Source organism: Rhamphochromis sp. 'chilingali' (genome assembly GCF_963969265.1).
Source record: "Rhamphochromis sp. 'chilingali' genome assembly, chromosome: 2".
Classification (NCBI taxonomy): Eukaryota; Metazoa; Chordata; class Actinopteri; order Cichliformes; family Cichlidae; genus Rhamphochromis; species Rhamphochromis sp. 'chilingali'.
The window spans coordinates 52,094,974-52,113,689 of record NC_137930.1 but is presented as its reverse complement, the minus strand read 5'-3'; the positions used below and the strand labels follow the sequence as shown (position 1 = coordinate 52,113,689).

Sequence of the window (18,716 nt, the reverse complement as noted above, 5' to 3'; positions counted from 1 at the left end):
GATAGAGAACAACACAAAGTTTAGTGAAACACAGTAAAGTCCAACTCATAGCTCGATTAGCGCTCACGCTTATGATTGCACCATGTAAACATTTCTGTACAGAAGTTCCTCGAAAAGTAAGTCAACTGAAAATAAAGTTGTTAAGCACAAGTTACCACACTGAAAACCAGAAGAGATTGATTTTTTTAAGGCAACCACATTCTGTTAACCAGAAATCTCATTCATAGGCTCTCTTGTAAAGCCTCAGATCAATATGCATAAACAATCGCATTTAATGCAGAACTTAAGGCCTCAACAGAAGAACACCCCTTTGACCCAACACCTAAAGGCCGACTGAACACACACTCCAAAACAAATTTAAATAAAAAACCCAAAATAGTGACGAAAAACCTTTATGTTAAACAGCCATGCTGATGGAATACAGTGAAACAACTGAACCTGTAAACACAGGGATTGCTTTTAGAGCAGCAGAGGCACAGGAAGCGGGGACAAGGGATGCAATGCAAAGCACACCGTAGATGCACACGCAAGACATTCATCTGGCACCAATAAGGAACTTAGATACACTTCAGGAAATCTAGACAATGAGGCAAGAGGACACAAAAAAAGGCATGAAGAATAAAAACCAGACACACCAATAAAAAGATCTGAAACGGCCTTTGCCTGAGATGTTACAGACAGCAATTAAGGTGCCTATTTCTGCTTGCTGAGTGAGTGCCTGTATACAAGGCCACTCTGAATAAATGAGATGCTAGAATCGAACACACCAGATGAGATTTTGCCTGAGCATTTTTTCCAGTCCAGATAATGAACATTATATTCTACTGTCCTCTAATTATGATCTCAGATTATTGCATAACTCAGAGGTGGTGACCTATGGGCTTTGCAGATGTGGAGTTTGTGTTTTTCTTCACATTCTGGGAGGTAGAGGAATGGTTTCCTGTTTAAACAATCTAATAATCATATGCTCCATTCAAAGCCTTTCAACAAAGCCACCTCATCCTGCCTTTTCTTGGTAAGTATGGTGCGGGTAGCGGTTGACACTGCACACACACGCATCATACACATTGTAATTATCAAGGCATTTTAAACACAGGGCCCGCTCAGCTGACAGATGACATCAAAGCCAAGGGCCAGAGCCTGAGTGACTAGTCCCCAAGCACGGCAGATTCACATACCTGCTGCACGCTCACTCAAAAAGCAAAACAGGACTCTCCTTTACCTCAGACAAGAGCAGAGAGAGGCAAACAAGTTGGAGGGGGGGGAGATGAGGAGTGGGGCTGGCCCCTCCTCATTCTTGTAAAAGAAGCAGGAAGAAAGAGAAAGGCAAAAAAAAAAGGGGTAGGGAAAAAAAGGAAATCACAGCCATACGAGCTACGCTCCCCCAGCTGAACTGTATCTGCGTTTTAACAGTGGAAGAAAAGACATTATATGGCATCGCGCTCCTCCCGCAACCCTGCCAGCCTCATCTGTCAGCCATTACTTAATCATGGCCGATAACACAGAGCACAGAGAGCTGGCACAGCGCGTGGGACCAGAAGACAGTTTCACCTCTGAGAGCAAGAGGAGGGCAAGGACTCAGGGACCTCTGATTCAGCGATCTACAGCTGGGTTGCTTCACTCACCAGCACCCACTCAGGTAAGACCATTTTCCCTATCAATCAGCCTGCTGCTTGTCTTTTATGTCCTGCATTTGTACAGTGTCAAACTTAAAATATGTCTGTTTTTTTATTTTCTTGGTGGAAAATTGATCAACACACATACTTATGTTAGTTTTTAGTGTATTTTACTAATGAAAAATTGCTTCATCTGAACCTCCACGTATGTACTGTATGTTTTATTAGTTGTGTTGAACTTCTAGTACTATTCAGGTGTGCTAAGGTGTAGCAGTTTTGAATACAGGTTCACAGTTCCTTGGGAGAAACGTATAAATCAACAGGTCACACGGGAGGGAAATTAAACCCTCTTGAGACAGATTTGCCCTCCCACGTTGTCCCAGCAATTAATTTCAGATGATTTGGCGGGCTAAGCCCACTGTAATCCAGTGAGGTTCATTTAGGCACGATGTGGATTACTCTAAAATGGAACGACTCAACAGCTTTAGATTTGGCAGCTGGAAATCAGCCAAATAAAACAGCTTTTGTCAAACAAGTTTTCTTTTTTTTTCCCCATGCAGAACAAAACTTCTCCAGAGGAAGACATAATTAATATTTACAGCCACATGTAACAAAGAGGCAGCTTTTCATTATTTTGCTTAGTGGCTCTAAAGCAGCCTTTTTGAGTTGATCAAGATTCACAGTTCTACCACAAATCGCATAATTGAGTGCTAAACCAAACCCAGCTAATTCATGCCATTTTTCTCCTTTTTTGCATGCTACAAAACTACAAAATACAGACCTCTGATTTTGATTAAGTGAACACTATGATCTCATATGGATGCTCCAACTGGATAATCAAACTGATATCAGATACCTTTTTGTGCATCAATGCCTTTGTCTAGGACTGGCAGGCAGAAACCTCGAGATGACCCAACCCACTGCTTTAATCTAAACAGGTAAGCCAACAGAACACATGGAAATTGTTAAAACGCCCCAGGGAACCTTGACTGTAGTTTAAAAATGTGTCACACTGCTAATAAATGGATATGACCTTGCAGTACCTTGTGGAGAGGAAAGAATAGTCCACAAAACCAAGTAACCACCTCGTTCAGACAGACTAGTTTGTCATCATGGCCTTAAGCAGCAAACATTTACTGCTGCTTGAACTATAATTATGGGATGAAGAGGTTTTGTTTGGCAATAAAAGCAGAATTCAGGTTTGTTTTATGTTGGAACTGAAAAATATTATGTACCTCCTCCTAAATCCATCTGCATGCTGGTTTATCCCAGAATTTCATCTTTTTTCTTAGTGTAATATATCATCATAGTAGCTTTTTTTTTTAATTAAAACAAACTGGATCATAGGACAAAAAAGTATATCTTTCGCGTTTAAAATAGCTTTGTAGATATAAATCCTAAGAGAGGGACAGGGACAATTATGGTGTTGTATATTGACTACAGTAAGTGGTTCTAACTGAGTACACATCTTAAAATGTGAGGACCATGGTTGCATTCCAATCACATTGCAGCATGCTCGCAATGCAAGGGGATGGTAATACCAAGCATATGGCAAACTGTAGTTGCATACAGTCTTCAAAGGAGCTCAGTGCTGACCTGGAGGAAGAACAGCGTGTGGAATCATACTCTCAAGCACATGTTGTCAAGGCTGAGTGATAAAATATCACTCAGTTGAGCAAAGTTGACTTGTCCTCATTAACCATGCTAACCCAGCAGAGTCTTAATCTGGTAGGAGTTTAATAGGTGGGAACTAACCAAACGCTGACATAGTTGACATAGCGACATGTCTTGAGTAACTATGTTCTTGGCATGCAGCTGAACACATCAAGTTCAGATAAGGAGAAGAGGAAGACGTGGTGTCACAGAACATTCAGGCTTTTCTGTCCATGGTCTTGTTTTGCAGGGAGGTTTCAGAGACAGAAGCCAAAACAACACATGTTGTCAGCATGGGAATAGCTGGTAAGAGTGGCGTCATGGGGCAAAGGAATGTCAAGAGTCATAGATCTTTTCTATCCAACAGGCTAAAACACCCAATCAGACTTCTTCATCCTAGTTTCATTGATTTATACTGAATATCCAACTCCAACCAAGTTTATAAGATGCTTTGAAATAAGAACAATGACAATGCACATACAGTATATGAAGATCAGGATGCAGTTCAATATATTGACCTAACAAGTGATGAATTTGAAATGATGGAAGTTGATTTTGTCATATTATTCATTTATGGATGTAGTTGACTTTATAATGTGGAAATAATTTCTGTCTATCCAGTTTTTCACAGACGTTTTAACACAAGATCCACATTGAACTTCCAAATGGCTAAAACTAAGCACATTCTGACCTAAACGTGTAAGTATGAACTTGCCATAAAGTGTTAAATAAACAGCAGGTTGAGCGGCATGTACAACAGTCTCCAACACAGTTTGCTTTTCAAGTCAACACCACTCAGAAAGAATATAACAAGTGACATAAGGAAAAAAATGGACTATCCAGTCAATTTTTCCAACTCTAAAGATTCCACCGAGACATTTCTCAATGAGCTTGTTAAACATCCTGCAATGAGCGCTATAATGAACACAGCCAAAAATGAAGAGTAGTCATATAAACATAAGAATAAAGCAAATTCTTGATGGCACAACTTGGAAAAACACAAACAGCAGATCAGTTAGTCATAAAGTAGTGACCTGTGACACGGGGCAGCCAAGTCAAACTTCCTCTTCCTGCTAAATGTTACGCAGCTGCTTTTCTTTTTACAAACAGCAACGTATGGAAAAGCTCAGAGAAGAGAAAGATCTGAACCTTTCAATTTTTTCTAGGAAAAAGAAATGTACAAGGAACTGATGCAAAGGAATCTTACACTTAATGCATATTTTCAAAGTGGTATTCAGTTTTGTTTTTAGCCTTTGTGTGGAGATTGCCTTGTTTACCTTATAAATTGTTTTCCTCTCTTTCACCATCATTTTCTTTTTGTTTTGTAGCTCTCCAACACTGTACCTCATTTTAGTCCAAGTCCAAGGACGGTATCAATTCTTAGCAAAGGAAAATTTTTCCACCAGAGGAAAAATACAATAGGAATCAAGACAGAAAGTAAATAACAACAATGACGGAGAACAGATAATAGTCAGGTCTCAGAGTTCCTCCGTCAATCCAAATGCATCATGCAGGGGTCATGTGGTGAGGTGGAATTAACATCCTTTATAACTTCAAAAAGAAACAGAACTACCAGGTGGTGATATATTAAGGTTTTTATTTTAGCTAAAAGTTGAAACAAAGCGCTATTTGCTCTGTTACTGAAACTGACCTAGAAGACAGTGTCAATCATTATCGCACCCACAAGAGGGGAAACAGTCCATTTCACTTCATCACTTGATAGCATCGACATGCCCAAACATGAACAGGCCCCATTAAGTCTGTGGTGGTAGCCTCATGTGAGAGGACTTTTCATGTAAGTGGAGTCTATGAAGTAACTCCTGTGGGTTTAAAAACACTTCACAGTGCTTCACTTAAAGGAATGCGAAAAAGCAGATGTTTTGTACCTGTGTGAAAACACGATCATGTTCTCTGCCATTCAGCCAGCCCGGAGAAGACCAAATCAAATGCTTCCAGAGACCTTCAATCCCTGTCTCCTCTCTGTTCATCTCACTGCATCAGCTCCCAAGCTGGATCACCCACAACAGCTACGCTCACTAAATGGGCACTTTATTTTCTTTCAGTAGCTTTCACACACTCACTGTGCTTCAGCAGGAGCAGGAACGGCATTAATAGACTTCTCCTAACTATCATTAAACTAAACTAGATCATGACGATACTTGTGCAGCAACCTGCAAAGATAGCTTCTGATATCATCTCACGGCATCAGTGCCACCTAAATCTTAGCGGTTTGCCAAAATGTGTAAGCCCCAGGGATTGATCCTTTATGTTAAAGTCTTTTACCAATTTAGCACACACAGCAATGATTGTTCTAGTGAGAAGCACCAGGAAGCCGCTGCTCTAATAACCTAAACTCAACTAGCACACGGGCAGCATAAGGAATCACAAGGCTGATGATGTCACAAACAACTGCCCCCAAAGTGACAGGTTTGATGTTTCCCCCCCTGTTGCCCTCAAACTGGAGTCAAGTATGTCAAAGCTCTACATGTGGATTTCATTTGAAGCAGCATGATTAGCGTGCAGACGCTTTACTGTGATCCCCCCTCCATGGGAAACCCACACTCGACGGGAAGTGGTATGTTTTTGTTAACAACAAACAGGCATAAATCACATAAGTGGTGCAACACAGCCGTATCACTGGTCCTTACACCCAGCTGACATCAAGATTGCTTTTAAGGTAATTACCATTAGCTAATGATATTTATGTTCCTAAAAGTTTATGTTGAACTGTGTGCCTATAATCCGGAACCTGTGCAATAAATGTGGTAATTGTTTTGTGTCTTTTTCTCTTTTTAAAATACTCTCTGATGGCGTGTATTGGGAAAATGAATATGACTTTAACAGTAACTGATCAGTCAGACCTTTCTGGTTACTTACAACAGATTGATGGAAAGACACTTAAGTCAGTCAATCAGTCAGTGAAGAAGCAAGTAAACAGTTGAATTTATCAAGATATGTTTTTTAATATGTAGAAGGTGCCAAAAAGGAAAACAAAAATGAAATCAAGGGCACAACAAGCAAGATTAGTGTCTAAGATTAAGTCTCAATCTGAAAAGGTGAGTTTTGAAAAGTCAGTTTAAGGGTGTAAACATTTTATAAATCGAGAGGCAGAGAGCGAGAGAGGCAGAGCTCATTTATGAATATTTCCAAGATGGTAGTATGTACTCAGGTTTATTTCCAGGATTGTTGTCTGGTTTAAATATATTGAGAGGGCTTGATTAGAATGGATGGCATTTAAGGGTGTCTCTGCAAGATTACAAGGATTTTAATAATACAGTCTCTTATGAAATGTTTTGACAGAAAAAAAGGCGGGATACGTTTGAATATATTTGATTTATGTAACATATAACAACTAACATATACACTACTGCTGATGGTTCAAAATTATAAAAAAAAAGAAGATTTGGTATATACTACAAAGGTAAGATGCTTTTACATAAGGTAAGATAAATCCAAAGCCATGAGCAATATTGGAAATGTTAATTAAAACAACTGCCTGCCCCCCACCTGCCCACCATGCTGCTTGATCTCTATCTGGCCTCTAAGCGTCTCCTATTTCACCTGAACAAAAAAGGTTTGTTTGTATGAACAATAAGTGCGTTTTGAGCCTCTCAAATCATTGTGAATTCCTAAATTATATGAGAGTTTATGCATTACAGAAGATGAATAGGTAATTGTAATTTTGAATAGAAAAAGACTCAATGATTATTGTGTTGTGTACATTGGTGCTTTGTAGGTCAATAGTTAAAATAATCGTTTACTTTTAAAGAAAGAAGTAAATAAGTAATTCTGGCATATTGTGGGTTATTTGAAGCCTTTGTTGAAATACTAATTTAAATATAGTTTGACAGTACTTCAAAGATTATAATTGCCTGCATTTTGCAAACAGTGTTTGGTTTTTTTTTTTAGAATTTCTACTCCTTTCTCCAAAAACTAAACAAGACTTGCCAGAAAAAATTAATACCAATTATTGTTGCGGTTTAAAAAAAGAAAAAAGATAATATTACACTGTCTCCAGCCAAATGCATTACAGAGAGCACTATTAATACAATGGTAAACAGATGTGCCACCCAGCGCTAAGGTTTAATTTGGACTCTGCATGTTTTTCTCCAAAGAGATTAGAGAAGAAAATGTTAAAACACATAAAAGGAAAAGGGCCTGGAGTGTTATTACACTGCAATGTGCCATGGTATGTGAAACACTATAGATACTATAGAATCAGAGTTTAAGTTTTCCCCCCAAAGATTAAATTATTTAAAGTATTACTGAAAAACAAAACAGTAAAGTCAAATTGAGGGTCAAATACCAAAATACCCCTAATGGCCCACAGATCACATCTTTTCTATGGGGTGCTGTACGTTAACTTTGTACATAAACTGTATGTGTATTGCATGTACACAGTATGTAGAGCATATAAATGTACTGTATATAAAAAGTCAGTGCACATGAAAACAAACTCTTTTTAAAGTCAGTTGTTATTTACCTTACCCCTTGCAAAGCAACGTGTTTTTTTCTGTCTTGCTGTTCCTCGTGCAACATTTTGGCTTTATGACATTCACTAAAGTCCAGTGTTATTTTTTTGTTGTTGTTTGTTTGTCAATAAAACATTACAGTGAGAAACAACACAAATTTCACAGTTATGTTTCTTTAATGTTCTTTACAGTTGGAAACAGCTAATTTAACATATTTATATATTTCGCATGTGAATGAAATAAATAGCAACAAGCACAGCAACGTACCAAAATATGCAAAATAAAGCAGAGTTGGCCCTTTGGGTTTGTGCAACTTTGCACCACAGACTTTAATAAAACGACTGGGAGTGAAACTGCCATGGGTGAGGAGTCTCGGTTGTAGTGGAAAGTCGTCACACAAATACGCAGGGAGAGAAGCAAAAAAATAAAAGAACCCACAAAAAGAGGCAGACTGCGATCCTCCTCCACTGGGAAGGATACCAACATAAACAGAGACCAAGCTGCAACACTTCACCTGAAATATTTGTCATGATAATTTTTTGGCTTAATCCAAATGTAACTCGGAGGATTTACACATGTCACAGTGTATAACTGGTAATTAAGCATTAGTGGAAGCCTGACTCTGCAAATATAGATTCAATCCCTGCACGGTGTGTAAGTCCAACACATACTCAGACTGTATATGGCAAATGCTCTGTGTTTACCTGGATAAGTTACAAAGTGTTCACAGTTTACGTTACTAATACTTGACTGAAGAGCTGTCTTTTACTGAGTTAAACATTTCAAGTCTTTCATCCATATTAAGGTTGAATGTGTGCCTAGTTGCACCTGTAATGACACAAACACGCCTTCACTTCAACATTACTAACGAAAGATGAAATGTTAAAGAAAAAATGGCTTCAAGGTTCGGGTGTTTAGTTGCTCTTTAAAGATTAGAACAATAAGAGCAGCAAACATATTTCTGAAATAATATTTAGTCTTCATGCTAATATAGAACATACTTTTCACCTGACAGCCGAATTTGGAAATGATGTGGCTCTTTGAACATGTTGCCTCTCAGTGTAGCAGAGTGAATGCAAAGACCAAAGCAGAATTTGGTCTTTGCATACTTCGCTTACTTTTTTTGTACGTAAAAAAAAAAGACATTAATAACCCTCCAAATGCAGAATTATTTGGCGGACGTGTGAAAAATGTCAAATAATTCAAGTGAAGCATTACACAAGTCTAAACTGCAACAAAATATTAAAGCTGCAACAATTAATAATACACTGTAAACAAATAAATATGATTCATTTGAACGAAATCCTTCAGAAATAAAACTGGCCAAAGGATGAAAGAGAAACAACAATCGACTGTAATTTTACACAAAGGAGGTATCTGCGTGCTTTCTTTGATCAACAATAATAATGAACTTCTCAATGGTTTTGATTTACTGCACACTGACTAAGCTGAACTGATGCTATCAACCAGAAACAGAATAAATAAATTATTTCTAAGCCTGGAAATATGATAAAAATTCAATCTTCACAATACCGCTAAGTCATCAATATTTAAAATTAAGTTATTAGCACCTTATTATGATGACGTATCCCCTTCTAACTGGAAGATGAAGTATACACAGTGAGAACTGGGACACGTCTTTGAAAGCTGTTGGAAAGTATGGAATTCTCCCGTGTGACATACATTACATCATATATTAAACAACCTTTACTATAATGCCTCTTGTTGAAAAACTTTGCATTTTTTTTTTAGGTTTTAAATATAATTTCAAAACGACTTTTTACGTCTTTTGTGAAATTCTCTCTTTTCCCTTAAACGTTACTGCATATATTTTCAGTTTAACCCAACAGAGATGCATTAAAATGTAAGTCAAAACAAATGATGGAAAATATTTTCCTCTGTACAAAATGTCATTATTCATTGAGAGACAAGAGAAGTTTGACCAAGAGCACCAGCGAAATATTAAATATAACCAGCTCCTTGCAAAATAACATCATACTGTACAAAAAAACATCTACAAAATGCACTGAAAGTCGTTGTTGTTGCTGTTCAATAAAGGTCATAATATTAACTCTTATACACAAATATACACTTGTGTACTTTGGGCACAGGGTGAAGACAGCAATAACAACATAAATCATTTACTTCACGCCTCATGTATAAAATAAATATTTTCTGGAGTTAGAAATATATGGCATTGTTAGACAGCACTGTCCTGATTTATATGTTTTAATTTGGAGCCTTGGCTCATAAATGGGATCCATGTGTTTTTAATGATTCCCTAAGTGGAGCAGCATTGTTTTGGGTATGTTTTTCCTCTTTTTTTTAACTTGTAATCAGCCCCATGCCACTGCAGGGCCCATCTGGGTGGGCTCGAGCTGGGTAGGCAACAGTGGTGCGAGATAACCCAGCTCTTGCTTCAGAACCTTTGATAGTTTCAGGCTGAAAACACACTAAGAACGCAGATCTGAAGTAAATGCAGCACACACCTTTCTTGAGGAAGAATAACCACTGAAGTTAAATTAGTTAGTACTATCATACCGGCTTCCATGGGTCACGGTGCCAGGAGGCAGAGCCTGGGCAGGACTGCATGTTGCACTGCTCCATGTCAGGTGGCTTGTCTAGGATGTCACAATTGTAGTCATTGAGCCTCTGTCCATTGGGCCTTTGACATACCACCAGGCGAGTTCTCCTCCCTCCACCACAAGTTTGGGTGCACTGAGGGGAACAGCAAACAAAATGTTCTGTTTTTCGGATTCCAGATCAGTTTGCTTTGACTTACAGAGACATGACTACCAGATTTTTAGACCAAGTCCCTGTTTGTGTGATAAAAAATACACAAACAAAAATGGGGATCGCATAAATGGTCGATGGAAAACAAAAGAGATGAGCGAACTGCACTTCTAACTATAAATATGGTCTCACCTCTCCCCAAACACCGTAGTTCCACAGAGGACAGGGCCCAGAATCACAGTTCTTGGACTCAGCAGGTTTAACCCTCTCGTCACAGTAGTTGTTGCTGCGTCCATCAGCATCCTGACAAACAACCACCCGCCTCTGGAAGCCTCCTGCGCAGGTGCTGGAACACTGGAGAGCACACAAAATATGCAATTATATTCAGACAATGATTATGATTAATTCAAAATGATTGGACTACCAAGCTCTTGAATTGACATCTAACATAAAACAAATGTAAAATCTCTTTATAGAATCTATTTGCAGCAGTATCATGTTTACATGAGTCTAAAGAAGAACTTTCAGTCTCCACCGCACCCATTATTTATGAAGTGTAAGAGTACATACATAATGCCACTAGGGACAATCTGAGTAAAAGTGACCCATATGTAACACTACATTTGGTTTCACACTGATAACTGGTTGGAAACACATGAGCAATTTCATGCCAAATGCATGTAAAAAGCTCTTTTTATATAACATTAACAATAACACTACTACCAACAGGGACAACCACACCTACACTGACCTTCCTCCACACATGCAAACACTATGCAGACGTAAAACTACCAAACAAGGTTAAAAGGATTAAAAGAAGAAATGAAACATGGCATTCTATCTGAATTTGGGCCAACGCGATTCAAAGCCAAGTATATTAAGAGCCTCAACTGCCTCAAACTATTTGGATTTGTTAATGCTGAACTAATTTCAGCCAAGGAATCAAGGCACTACCTTTTGAATCTGTTAATAGGACCATCAAAAACAACACTTTTGATACCATATTGTTTTTTTGGTATTGCTAAATACCAGTCACTGACACTGACATGAAATATAACATTTGCTATGTATACACTGCAGCCTTCAGTATTCCTTTTAAGCTGTCCATAAAGTCCTTTACCATGTATGGCCTTCTGCCCTGGGAAATGAAAACATCTGCTACCTCACTCCTACTAGATGTGTTCGCAAGAATGTGTTTACACACACACACACACACACACACACACACACACACACACACACACACACACACACACACACACACACACACACACACACACAGGTCTCTCAACAACATGTTATATAGGCATGGCCTGTATATACACTGCTGGTTCTACATTAATATGAAAGCTTACTTTTGCTGTATGTAAAAAAAAAGACATTAATAACCCTCCAAGTGCATTAAAAGGAACCTTGACAAAATATATTTGAACCCTGCTATTTCTTCAACTATCTCATGCTGAACATACTGCGCCCCAAGGTCCGGTCCTCCATTGGTTGTCTGCTGAAGGCACATTCCAGCTGCTGTGCCCTGGGTGACGTCCTGGATCCTGAGGATATTCGTAGGGCTGGTCATTAATGCGTTGGCGGTGGTAAACAGAAGGACAGGGTGCAGCAGTACACTCCTGTTCTGTCACGGGCCTCTCATCCGGGTCACAGAAAGACTGGTCCACTGGCTGGGGGTAGTTGGAGCAAACCACTTGTCTGGTGGCTCTTCCTACACCACAAGTCACTGAACACTGTGGGAAGGTGTGGGAAGAGAGCCAAAGAGTTTTAAAAACAAAGGTGAAATAGAAGAGCTGTGATTTTTAATGAGAAAAAAATGCTTGGAAAAAAGAAAATCTACTGCATGTTCTGCAAAGCTCTGAGAACTATATTATGTTTTTATAAGACAGAAAAATGTGGGCTTTTGGATACCTTAAGTAAGAATCAATGTTTCAAACCTCGCTACGTGTTGCACCATGAGAAGCGCCGTCTTGTGTGACCAATTGCGGAAGCTCCACTACCACCACCACTACTAGTCTGACCAAGACAGACCAATCACCAATCACACAGGTTCCCAGAACCCCCTTTATAATAGCCCCCAGCCCCAAACCAAGCATACCTGCTTTCTTCCCTACAAAGATCACTAGAACTCCTCAGCGGTCCTGAGCCAAAATGATCCATCTTATGCTGATGCAACCATCAAGGTTAGACCATCAATGTGGGTATTTCTAGTTTAAGGATTAACTACTAAGTTATATTTGATGTACATATTTACATCAAGAGATATTCTTCTAGTAGTGGTTGTTGCATAACTGTAACACATCAAGTAGCTTGAGTTTTATGTTTGTTTAGCTATTGCTAGCTGAGCATTAGTGATTACTGCTACCACTGAATATTGTCAGGTAACCATTGGTGGCGTCTTGCCCTTGCCCAGCTGCTTGTGAGTTGACCCATCCCCTCAGGCATCACCTGGGTATCAACCACACAGAGGAATCTCTGGGATGCCTGCACTTCCACGAGCACTGTGGAATATTGCTTAGCAGAGAACCGTGGTTACACTAGTAACCAAACATTTTCTATATACTCCTAAAGTCTGGATAGTGAATGACTGCTTACCCTTTTTTTAAATTTTGCTTTTGATCAATTTCAAGATTTTTTTTTTAAATTTATCTCTCTCATGACATTTTTGTTGGATGTTTTCCATTTTCTGAATTACATTTGAGCAATGTTATTTTCACTGATGTTCCCATGAACAGATTTGCAGTATTTCGTGGTGAGTTCTTTTGATGGGAAGCCCCCATGAGACTAAAAACATGAATACAACAAGAGTAGAAATCAACATTATGTGACATTAAAATGTAATCTAATTAGGGGGGGGGACAATGGGAAACTCCCTTTTAACAAGAAAAGTCCTCCCACAAAACTATGCACAGAGAAGGCAGCCGTCTGCCTCGACCAGCTGTGGTACGTAGAGAGCAAAGAGGAAAAACATGATGAGTGAGAAATCAACAGACAATATAGAGTTGGCAGGTTGGTCCCACCATAAACTGTAAATCAAAGAAATCTCACTTGGGTTCAAATAGTATAAGGAATTTGTTTTTCACTCAAGCAAATTCATGCAAAAACTACAGCTCATCACTGACTCCATGCAAATGCTGGTTTAGTGACGTCACGAACAGTGTTTACAGCTCATTGTGTTTCAACACGATTTGAAAATTGTTGGAAACATCTGTTTCTATTCGACACAGCTGGATGTTTTACTTACAGGTGACCATTCTCCGGCGTGCCATTGCCCACAGGGGCTGAAGCAGGTGGCAAACTCAGCGGGGCGGGGCAGGTGGGCGCAGTAGGATTCGTCTGCCACTCCTCCGTGGACATCTCGGCAGCTGACATAACGAGCCCGCTTTCCCTTGCCACAGGACACGGAGCACTGGAGGACATGCACATACAAGCAGAGCTCTCTCACGTGTTCTCCATTCTTTAACTTCTTTGCTTCTATTTAGTACATGGGGATCTGCCAGGCCCGGGAGCCATCGACAGTCCCCTTTGAGGCCTTCCCCAAACCGCAGCTCAATTTATGCCAAAGCATTCACTTTTACCTACTAAAACGCTGTCAAACCTAAAATGAGGACGTGGGCCCAGCTAGTGAAATGGTTTTGTAAAGAAGGAAGGGCAAGCTTTATTGTGATATTTGGTAGCACGAAGCATTCAAAAGGTACTGCTGTCTGAACACAGGCAGAAAAATCAGCTCTAGATTTGTGTGCTTCACTTTACTGTAACCCCTCGACCATTTTGGGCTAGAGAGAAAATTCTAATGGTTCCCAAGAGATGAGAATTACAATATAAAATACATCCAGGAGTGCTGTATGACATGATGCTTATGATAAAGGGTTCAACTTTACCTCATCTAATTCAAGTCACTGATCTGGATCTTTTGGCCATGTTCAAAGTATTGGTGCCTAATTTCATTACAGTAATAACCTGGCTTTTTTATGCAGGAAAGGAGCAACTTCATTATGTTTTTTAAACGTATATACTGTGACTTCTTCACCTTACAAATGAATTCATTGTCACTGGTATCCTAACATAACTCCCTCAGCGCTCATAATTATGCTCTGAAGGTTTACTCCTGCCATCTCAGCGCGACACCATGGAAACATTTCTGAAGAGATGAATATCTAATGCAATCAAGCAGCTCTAGCTCAAACAGAAACATTAATATCGCTTTCATATCAATGTCACACTGAGGATGGCAATGCTGCTCCTTGGGGAATGCATGCATGTATATATGTGCATGTGGAGCATGTGTGTCTGAAAGACCGTACTGGCGCTGGCCTCTGACATGTGAGCTCACACCGGTTTTTCAGATTGACAGATGGGGTTCAATCTCAGAAACCGAAGACTCGTGTTTAGATGAAATCTGGTTTCCATTTGCTCCGAATAACAATGCAAAGTATTAGAAAGGCGGAGGGACCTCTTTGCCAAGACACTGGAGCCTGCACGTGTCTGCATATTGTATGTCTGTGTGAGTGTGTAGTTACAGCAGGGGGTAAAACAGAGGATTGTAGTTATGTGCAGTATGTACTTTCTAGAGTAATGTTGGGATATACAGTGATGTTGAATATGTCAACCTAATATTCGTAAACACATAACATGACTTGAGTGTGGTTGAGACACACACGCACAAACCGCACACAAATTGCTCCATCAATATTCTTATTTTTCATTCTTTGTCAGAGGCCTACAGTCCTACTTTCACTCGATCTACACACACAGTGATGAACAAAACAGTACAAAGATTATGCTCTAACAGATCCACCAACCTCAAGTTATTTCCTTACCGCAGTCCAAGAGCCATATCTCCACTGAGTCAGGAACTGCGCAGAGTTGTCTGGACGAGGAGTGCTTTGTGCTGGAGAGGCTCGTGAGCATGATGGCATCTCACAGTCCTTCAATGACAAACATTGTAACAAACTGCCCTGTGATGAGCTAATAAGCAAATATGCAAGGATCTTAAGTTGTCTTAAAGGAATAGGGTAAATTAAACAAATTGGGGCAAAATATGGTTATTAATATACCCCAAAAATATATCATTGCACCTTTCTAAGCCCTAGAACCCTAAAACGTAGTACTGTTGAAGACAACCTGAAATCAAACACCTAGAAACGATCACTTATCTATAAACTTTAAGATCAGTCAAATGCCTTGAGTGTCCATCATTGTCAATGGACATCAAAAAGATTTTTTAAGTCAGTGTTACCTGTATGTTTCCCCTTCATTCTGCAGAACTATGCATGTTCCAAGATTGACACTAAAAGGCTCTACCTAAATTCTAGTTTCTTTATATGCATCTAAAATCTGAGTAAAGGGAGGGTACCTTTGAGCAGAATTTATGACCTCAGCTTGTTTGGAAGCCAAACAAAACACCATTAGATTAGTTTTCAAGCTAAATCCAGTAAGATTTAAAGCGGCACTTGTCCATGTCTATATCTTAAAAAATAATCTGCCATATCGAGCCTTACCACAACTTTTAGCTCACTGTTGACCCACAGCTGCAGTGTTTAGATCAGTTCCATCACTCTTGCCAACCTTCTTTCCAGCCACAGCAGGCAGCTGTTTTCACTCAAAAGGCTCTGATAAACCCACTTTACACTTGTGTTACCTGACCAGCACCAAACCACAATCAGCTGGCAAGTAGATGGGGAACATAATAAAGCGTTTAGCAATTTAAAGTGCTAGTCTCCCCATTGGGAGCTGGTAAAGCCAAAACAGGAAGGTTAATGTTGGACTTAATGCTGATATATTAACATTCATTTGTAGCTCTGACAAGAGTGTTGCTGGCACTGCTTCATTTCTGGTGGTTGTTCAGATAGAAGAAGTGTTTTAAAGGTGATAAAATACAGATGCTTTTAGTGCTTTTTCCACTTCCTCTGAAGTAATCAGAAATTACTTAATGCTGTTTTAAAGTGACTTAGGAACATAAACTCATCAGTAATCTAAATTGTGCGTGCCACTTGCCGGATTTACAGTAGTAATGAGCGTTGTGTGTGTGTGTGTGGGCGGGCGGGCGGGGGGATGCATTTTGGATTCATATATTTGAAGGTCACATTACAATATATTTTCAGGGAGTAGTCCCATAAAAAACTTAACTGTTTGTGAAATATTTCGCATTATGGTGAAATTACGGTAAAATCCACTTAAAACCTATTAATTAAGACTCTGTATGGTTGACTCTTGACTCGATGCACGATCTTAGGTTTCTTATTACCTGACTGTCTCTGGGCATCGCTGCAGCATTGCACTCTCTGTCATCTACTGTGTCGCCGTAATCCCCCGACACACACCTTACAGCTCTCATCTGGTAGCCATGGTCACAGGTCACTGAACACTAAAAGAAAAAAAACAAGTTACACACATGCGCACCTATGCCAACTCTGCTGAAGTTGGAGGTTGAAGGTTGATATCTTAGACAGGGCCTCAGTCAAGGTCCTGCTCAGCAGAGGCCCTGACACGTACACACAGACATCCATTCACATACACACCCGGAGCCTCAACTCGACCCTTTACCCAGTTCTTAATTCACATACAAGGCTCTCCCATCATGTTTAGGTACCACACGAGAGCACAGAAAATGCCACAAGATAGATTTATTTGATCTGCAAATTATAATTACCCAGGCAGTAATGAGTCAATATATTCCAGCTCTGTAAATACTACTATCTGACTTAATACAAACATGTCTGGGAGCGTATTATTAGTTACAAAACTACACTATGAATGGTGAAAAACGCCCATTCATGCCTGTTTTATTTAGTTTGTTCTTTACTAAAATGTAGTTAAATCTACCCAGAGACAGTGGGAAATTTGTATATTTGAATGTGTATGTGTGTCTCTAATAGTGTGGGTCAGGTTTAGTCTTACAGGATATGAGGGCAAAGTGAAAGTAGCATAAAGGAAATGGGAGCTGGTGTCACAGTAAGCACACTTTGCTGTAACTTGCAGGTATATCAGCTTACACACACGCACTACAAATCTACACTGAGTCTCCTACTGCCACATTCTCTCTCTTTGACCACACACATATCCACAACCACATACACAGAGTAAATCCTAGGCACTCACACATGCAACCCATTTCCTCAGTCAAACACTGAATGGAGTCACCTCGCCCCGCTGTGTCAGTGTGTGTGTCTTACTCGTGTGTGTGCGCAGAACTCACCGCTCCCCAGACGCCAACTTGCCAAGATGCACACTCGGGCAGCTCGCAGCTTCCCACGGCAGGGGGTTTACTTGTCATGTCGCAGAGGTGCTCGCTCAGCTTCTCCTCCCTGGCTCCCATGCTGCAGGACACTTGTCTGTGCCTCATCCCTTTCCCACAAGTCACCAGGCACTGATGGTAGAAGAGTTGTAGGTTGAGGTTTGTTTGTTTTTTATGAAGTTACTGAAAATCTACGAAACAGTCGATGGTGAGTACACATTTTTATGCTAATTGTCCTGTCCTATTTATGCCATTGGTGTGAACACTATAAGAGAAAGCAGTTATACTTCAAGCTGCAGGTTCAGGGTATCCCCTGTATTACATCACATATACACTATATATAGTACGCCAGTAATTTGATTGTTTATTATTTGCATGTGGCTTTGCAGAAGCTTACTTTTATGAGGTGTGTTGAACTCATCCTCTCATTCTGAGGAATAAATCATTTCTATTCTGGGATATCTGTTTCTGTGTGGTCATATCTGCATGTCTAAGAGCATCCAGGCTCACCTCACTCCACTCACTGATGATCCACTTCGGACACGGGTGGTCGTTGCAGGTTTCAGTTACCACCCTCTGGTATTCATTGCATTCTCTGTCCACGAGCCGGCGGCCCAAATTGTTCATGCAGTAAGACTCCCTGCTACGGCTGCCACGTCCACATGTCTTAGAACACTGCATATGGAAAAGTCATGCAGGTTGGATGGCTTTAAAGTCCTTAACCGGGCTAGGCCCTCACAATGTACAATGTAATTTCCTCCGACTGTACCTGTGACCAGGCGCTGTACTGCCAGCTCTTCAGCAGACAGTCACCGTGGCAGGGCTCTCTGGTCGTTGGTTTGGGGATGTCGGCACAGGCACTGGTCTCCATTCTCTCGCTCTGTCTTTTCATCCGGTTGTACTTCATACACTGAACATCCAGGTTGCGATAGCCTGGGCCACATTTAGCTGAACATTCACTTTTTCCAGCAACGTGCCACCTGCGAGACAGAGAAGGGT

The 18,716-nt window shown here is 40.1% G+C and overlaps 1 protein-coding gene and 1 long non-coding RNA gene across 2 annotated transcripts in view; one reads left to right on the top strand and one right to left on the bottom strand.

Annotated features, from left to right (window-relative positions):
- LOC308384327 (A disintegrin and metalloproteinase with thrombospondin motifs 20) overlaps positions 1–18,716 on the bottom strand; it is a 78,893-nt gene that overhangs the window by 11,827 nt on the left and 48,350 nt on the right. Inside the window, exons 20-28 of the mRNA XM_080862827.1 lie at positions 18,487–18,697; positions 18,228–18,392; positions 17,679–17,849; positions 16,728–16,847; positions 15,301–15,408; positions 13,725–13,889; positions 11,944–12,213; positions 10,667–10,828; positions 10,283–10,459 (exon numbers count right to left, since the gene is read on the bottom strand). Of these exons, the coding sequence (XP_080718953.1) occupies positions 10,283–10,459; positions 10,667–10,828; positions 11,944–12,213; positions 13,725–13,889; positions 15,301–15,408; positions 16,728–16,847; positions 17,679–17,849; positions 18,228–18,392; positions 18,487–18,697 (1,549 nt within the window). The remainder of the gene's footprint in view (positions 1–10,282; positions 10,460–10,666; positions 10,829–11,943; positions 12,214–13,724; positions 13,890–15,300; positions 15,409–16,727; positions 16,848–17,678; positions 17,850–18,227; positions 18,393–18,486; positions 18,698–18,716) is intronic.
- LOC308384337 lies at positions 1,354–7,880 on the top strand. The gene is made up of 4 exons (XR_013969310.1): positions 1,354–1,639; positions 2,501–2,554; positions 3,520–3,575; positions 3,891–7,880. It is a non-coding gene; the product is annotated as an uncharacterized lncRNA (long non-coding RNA).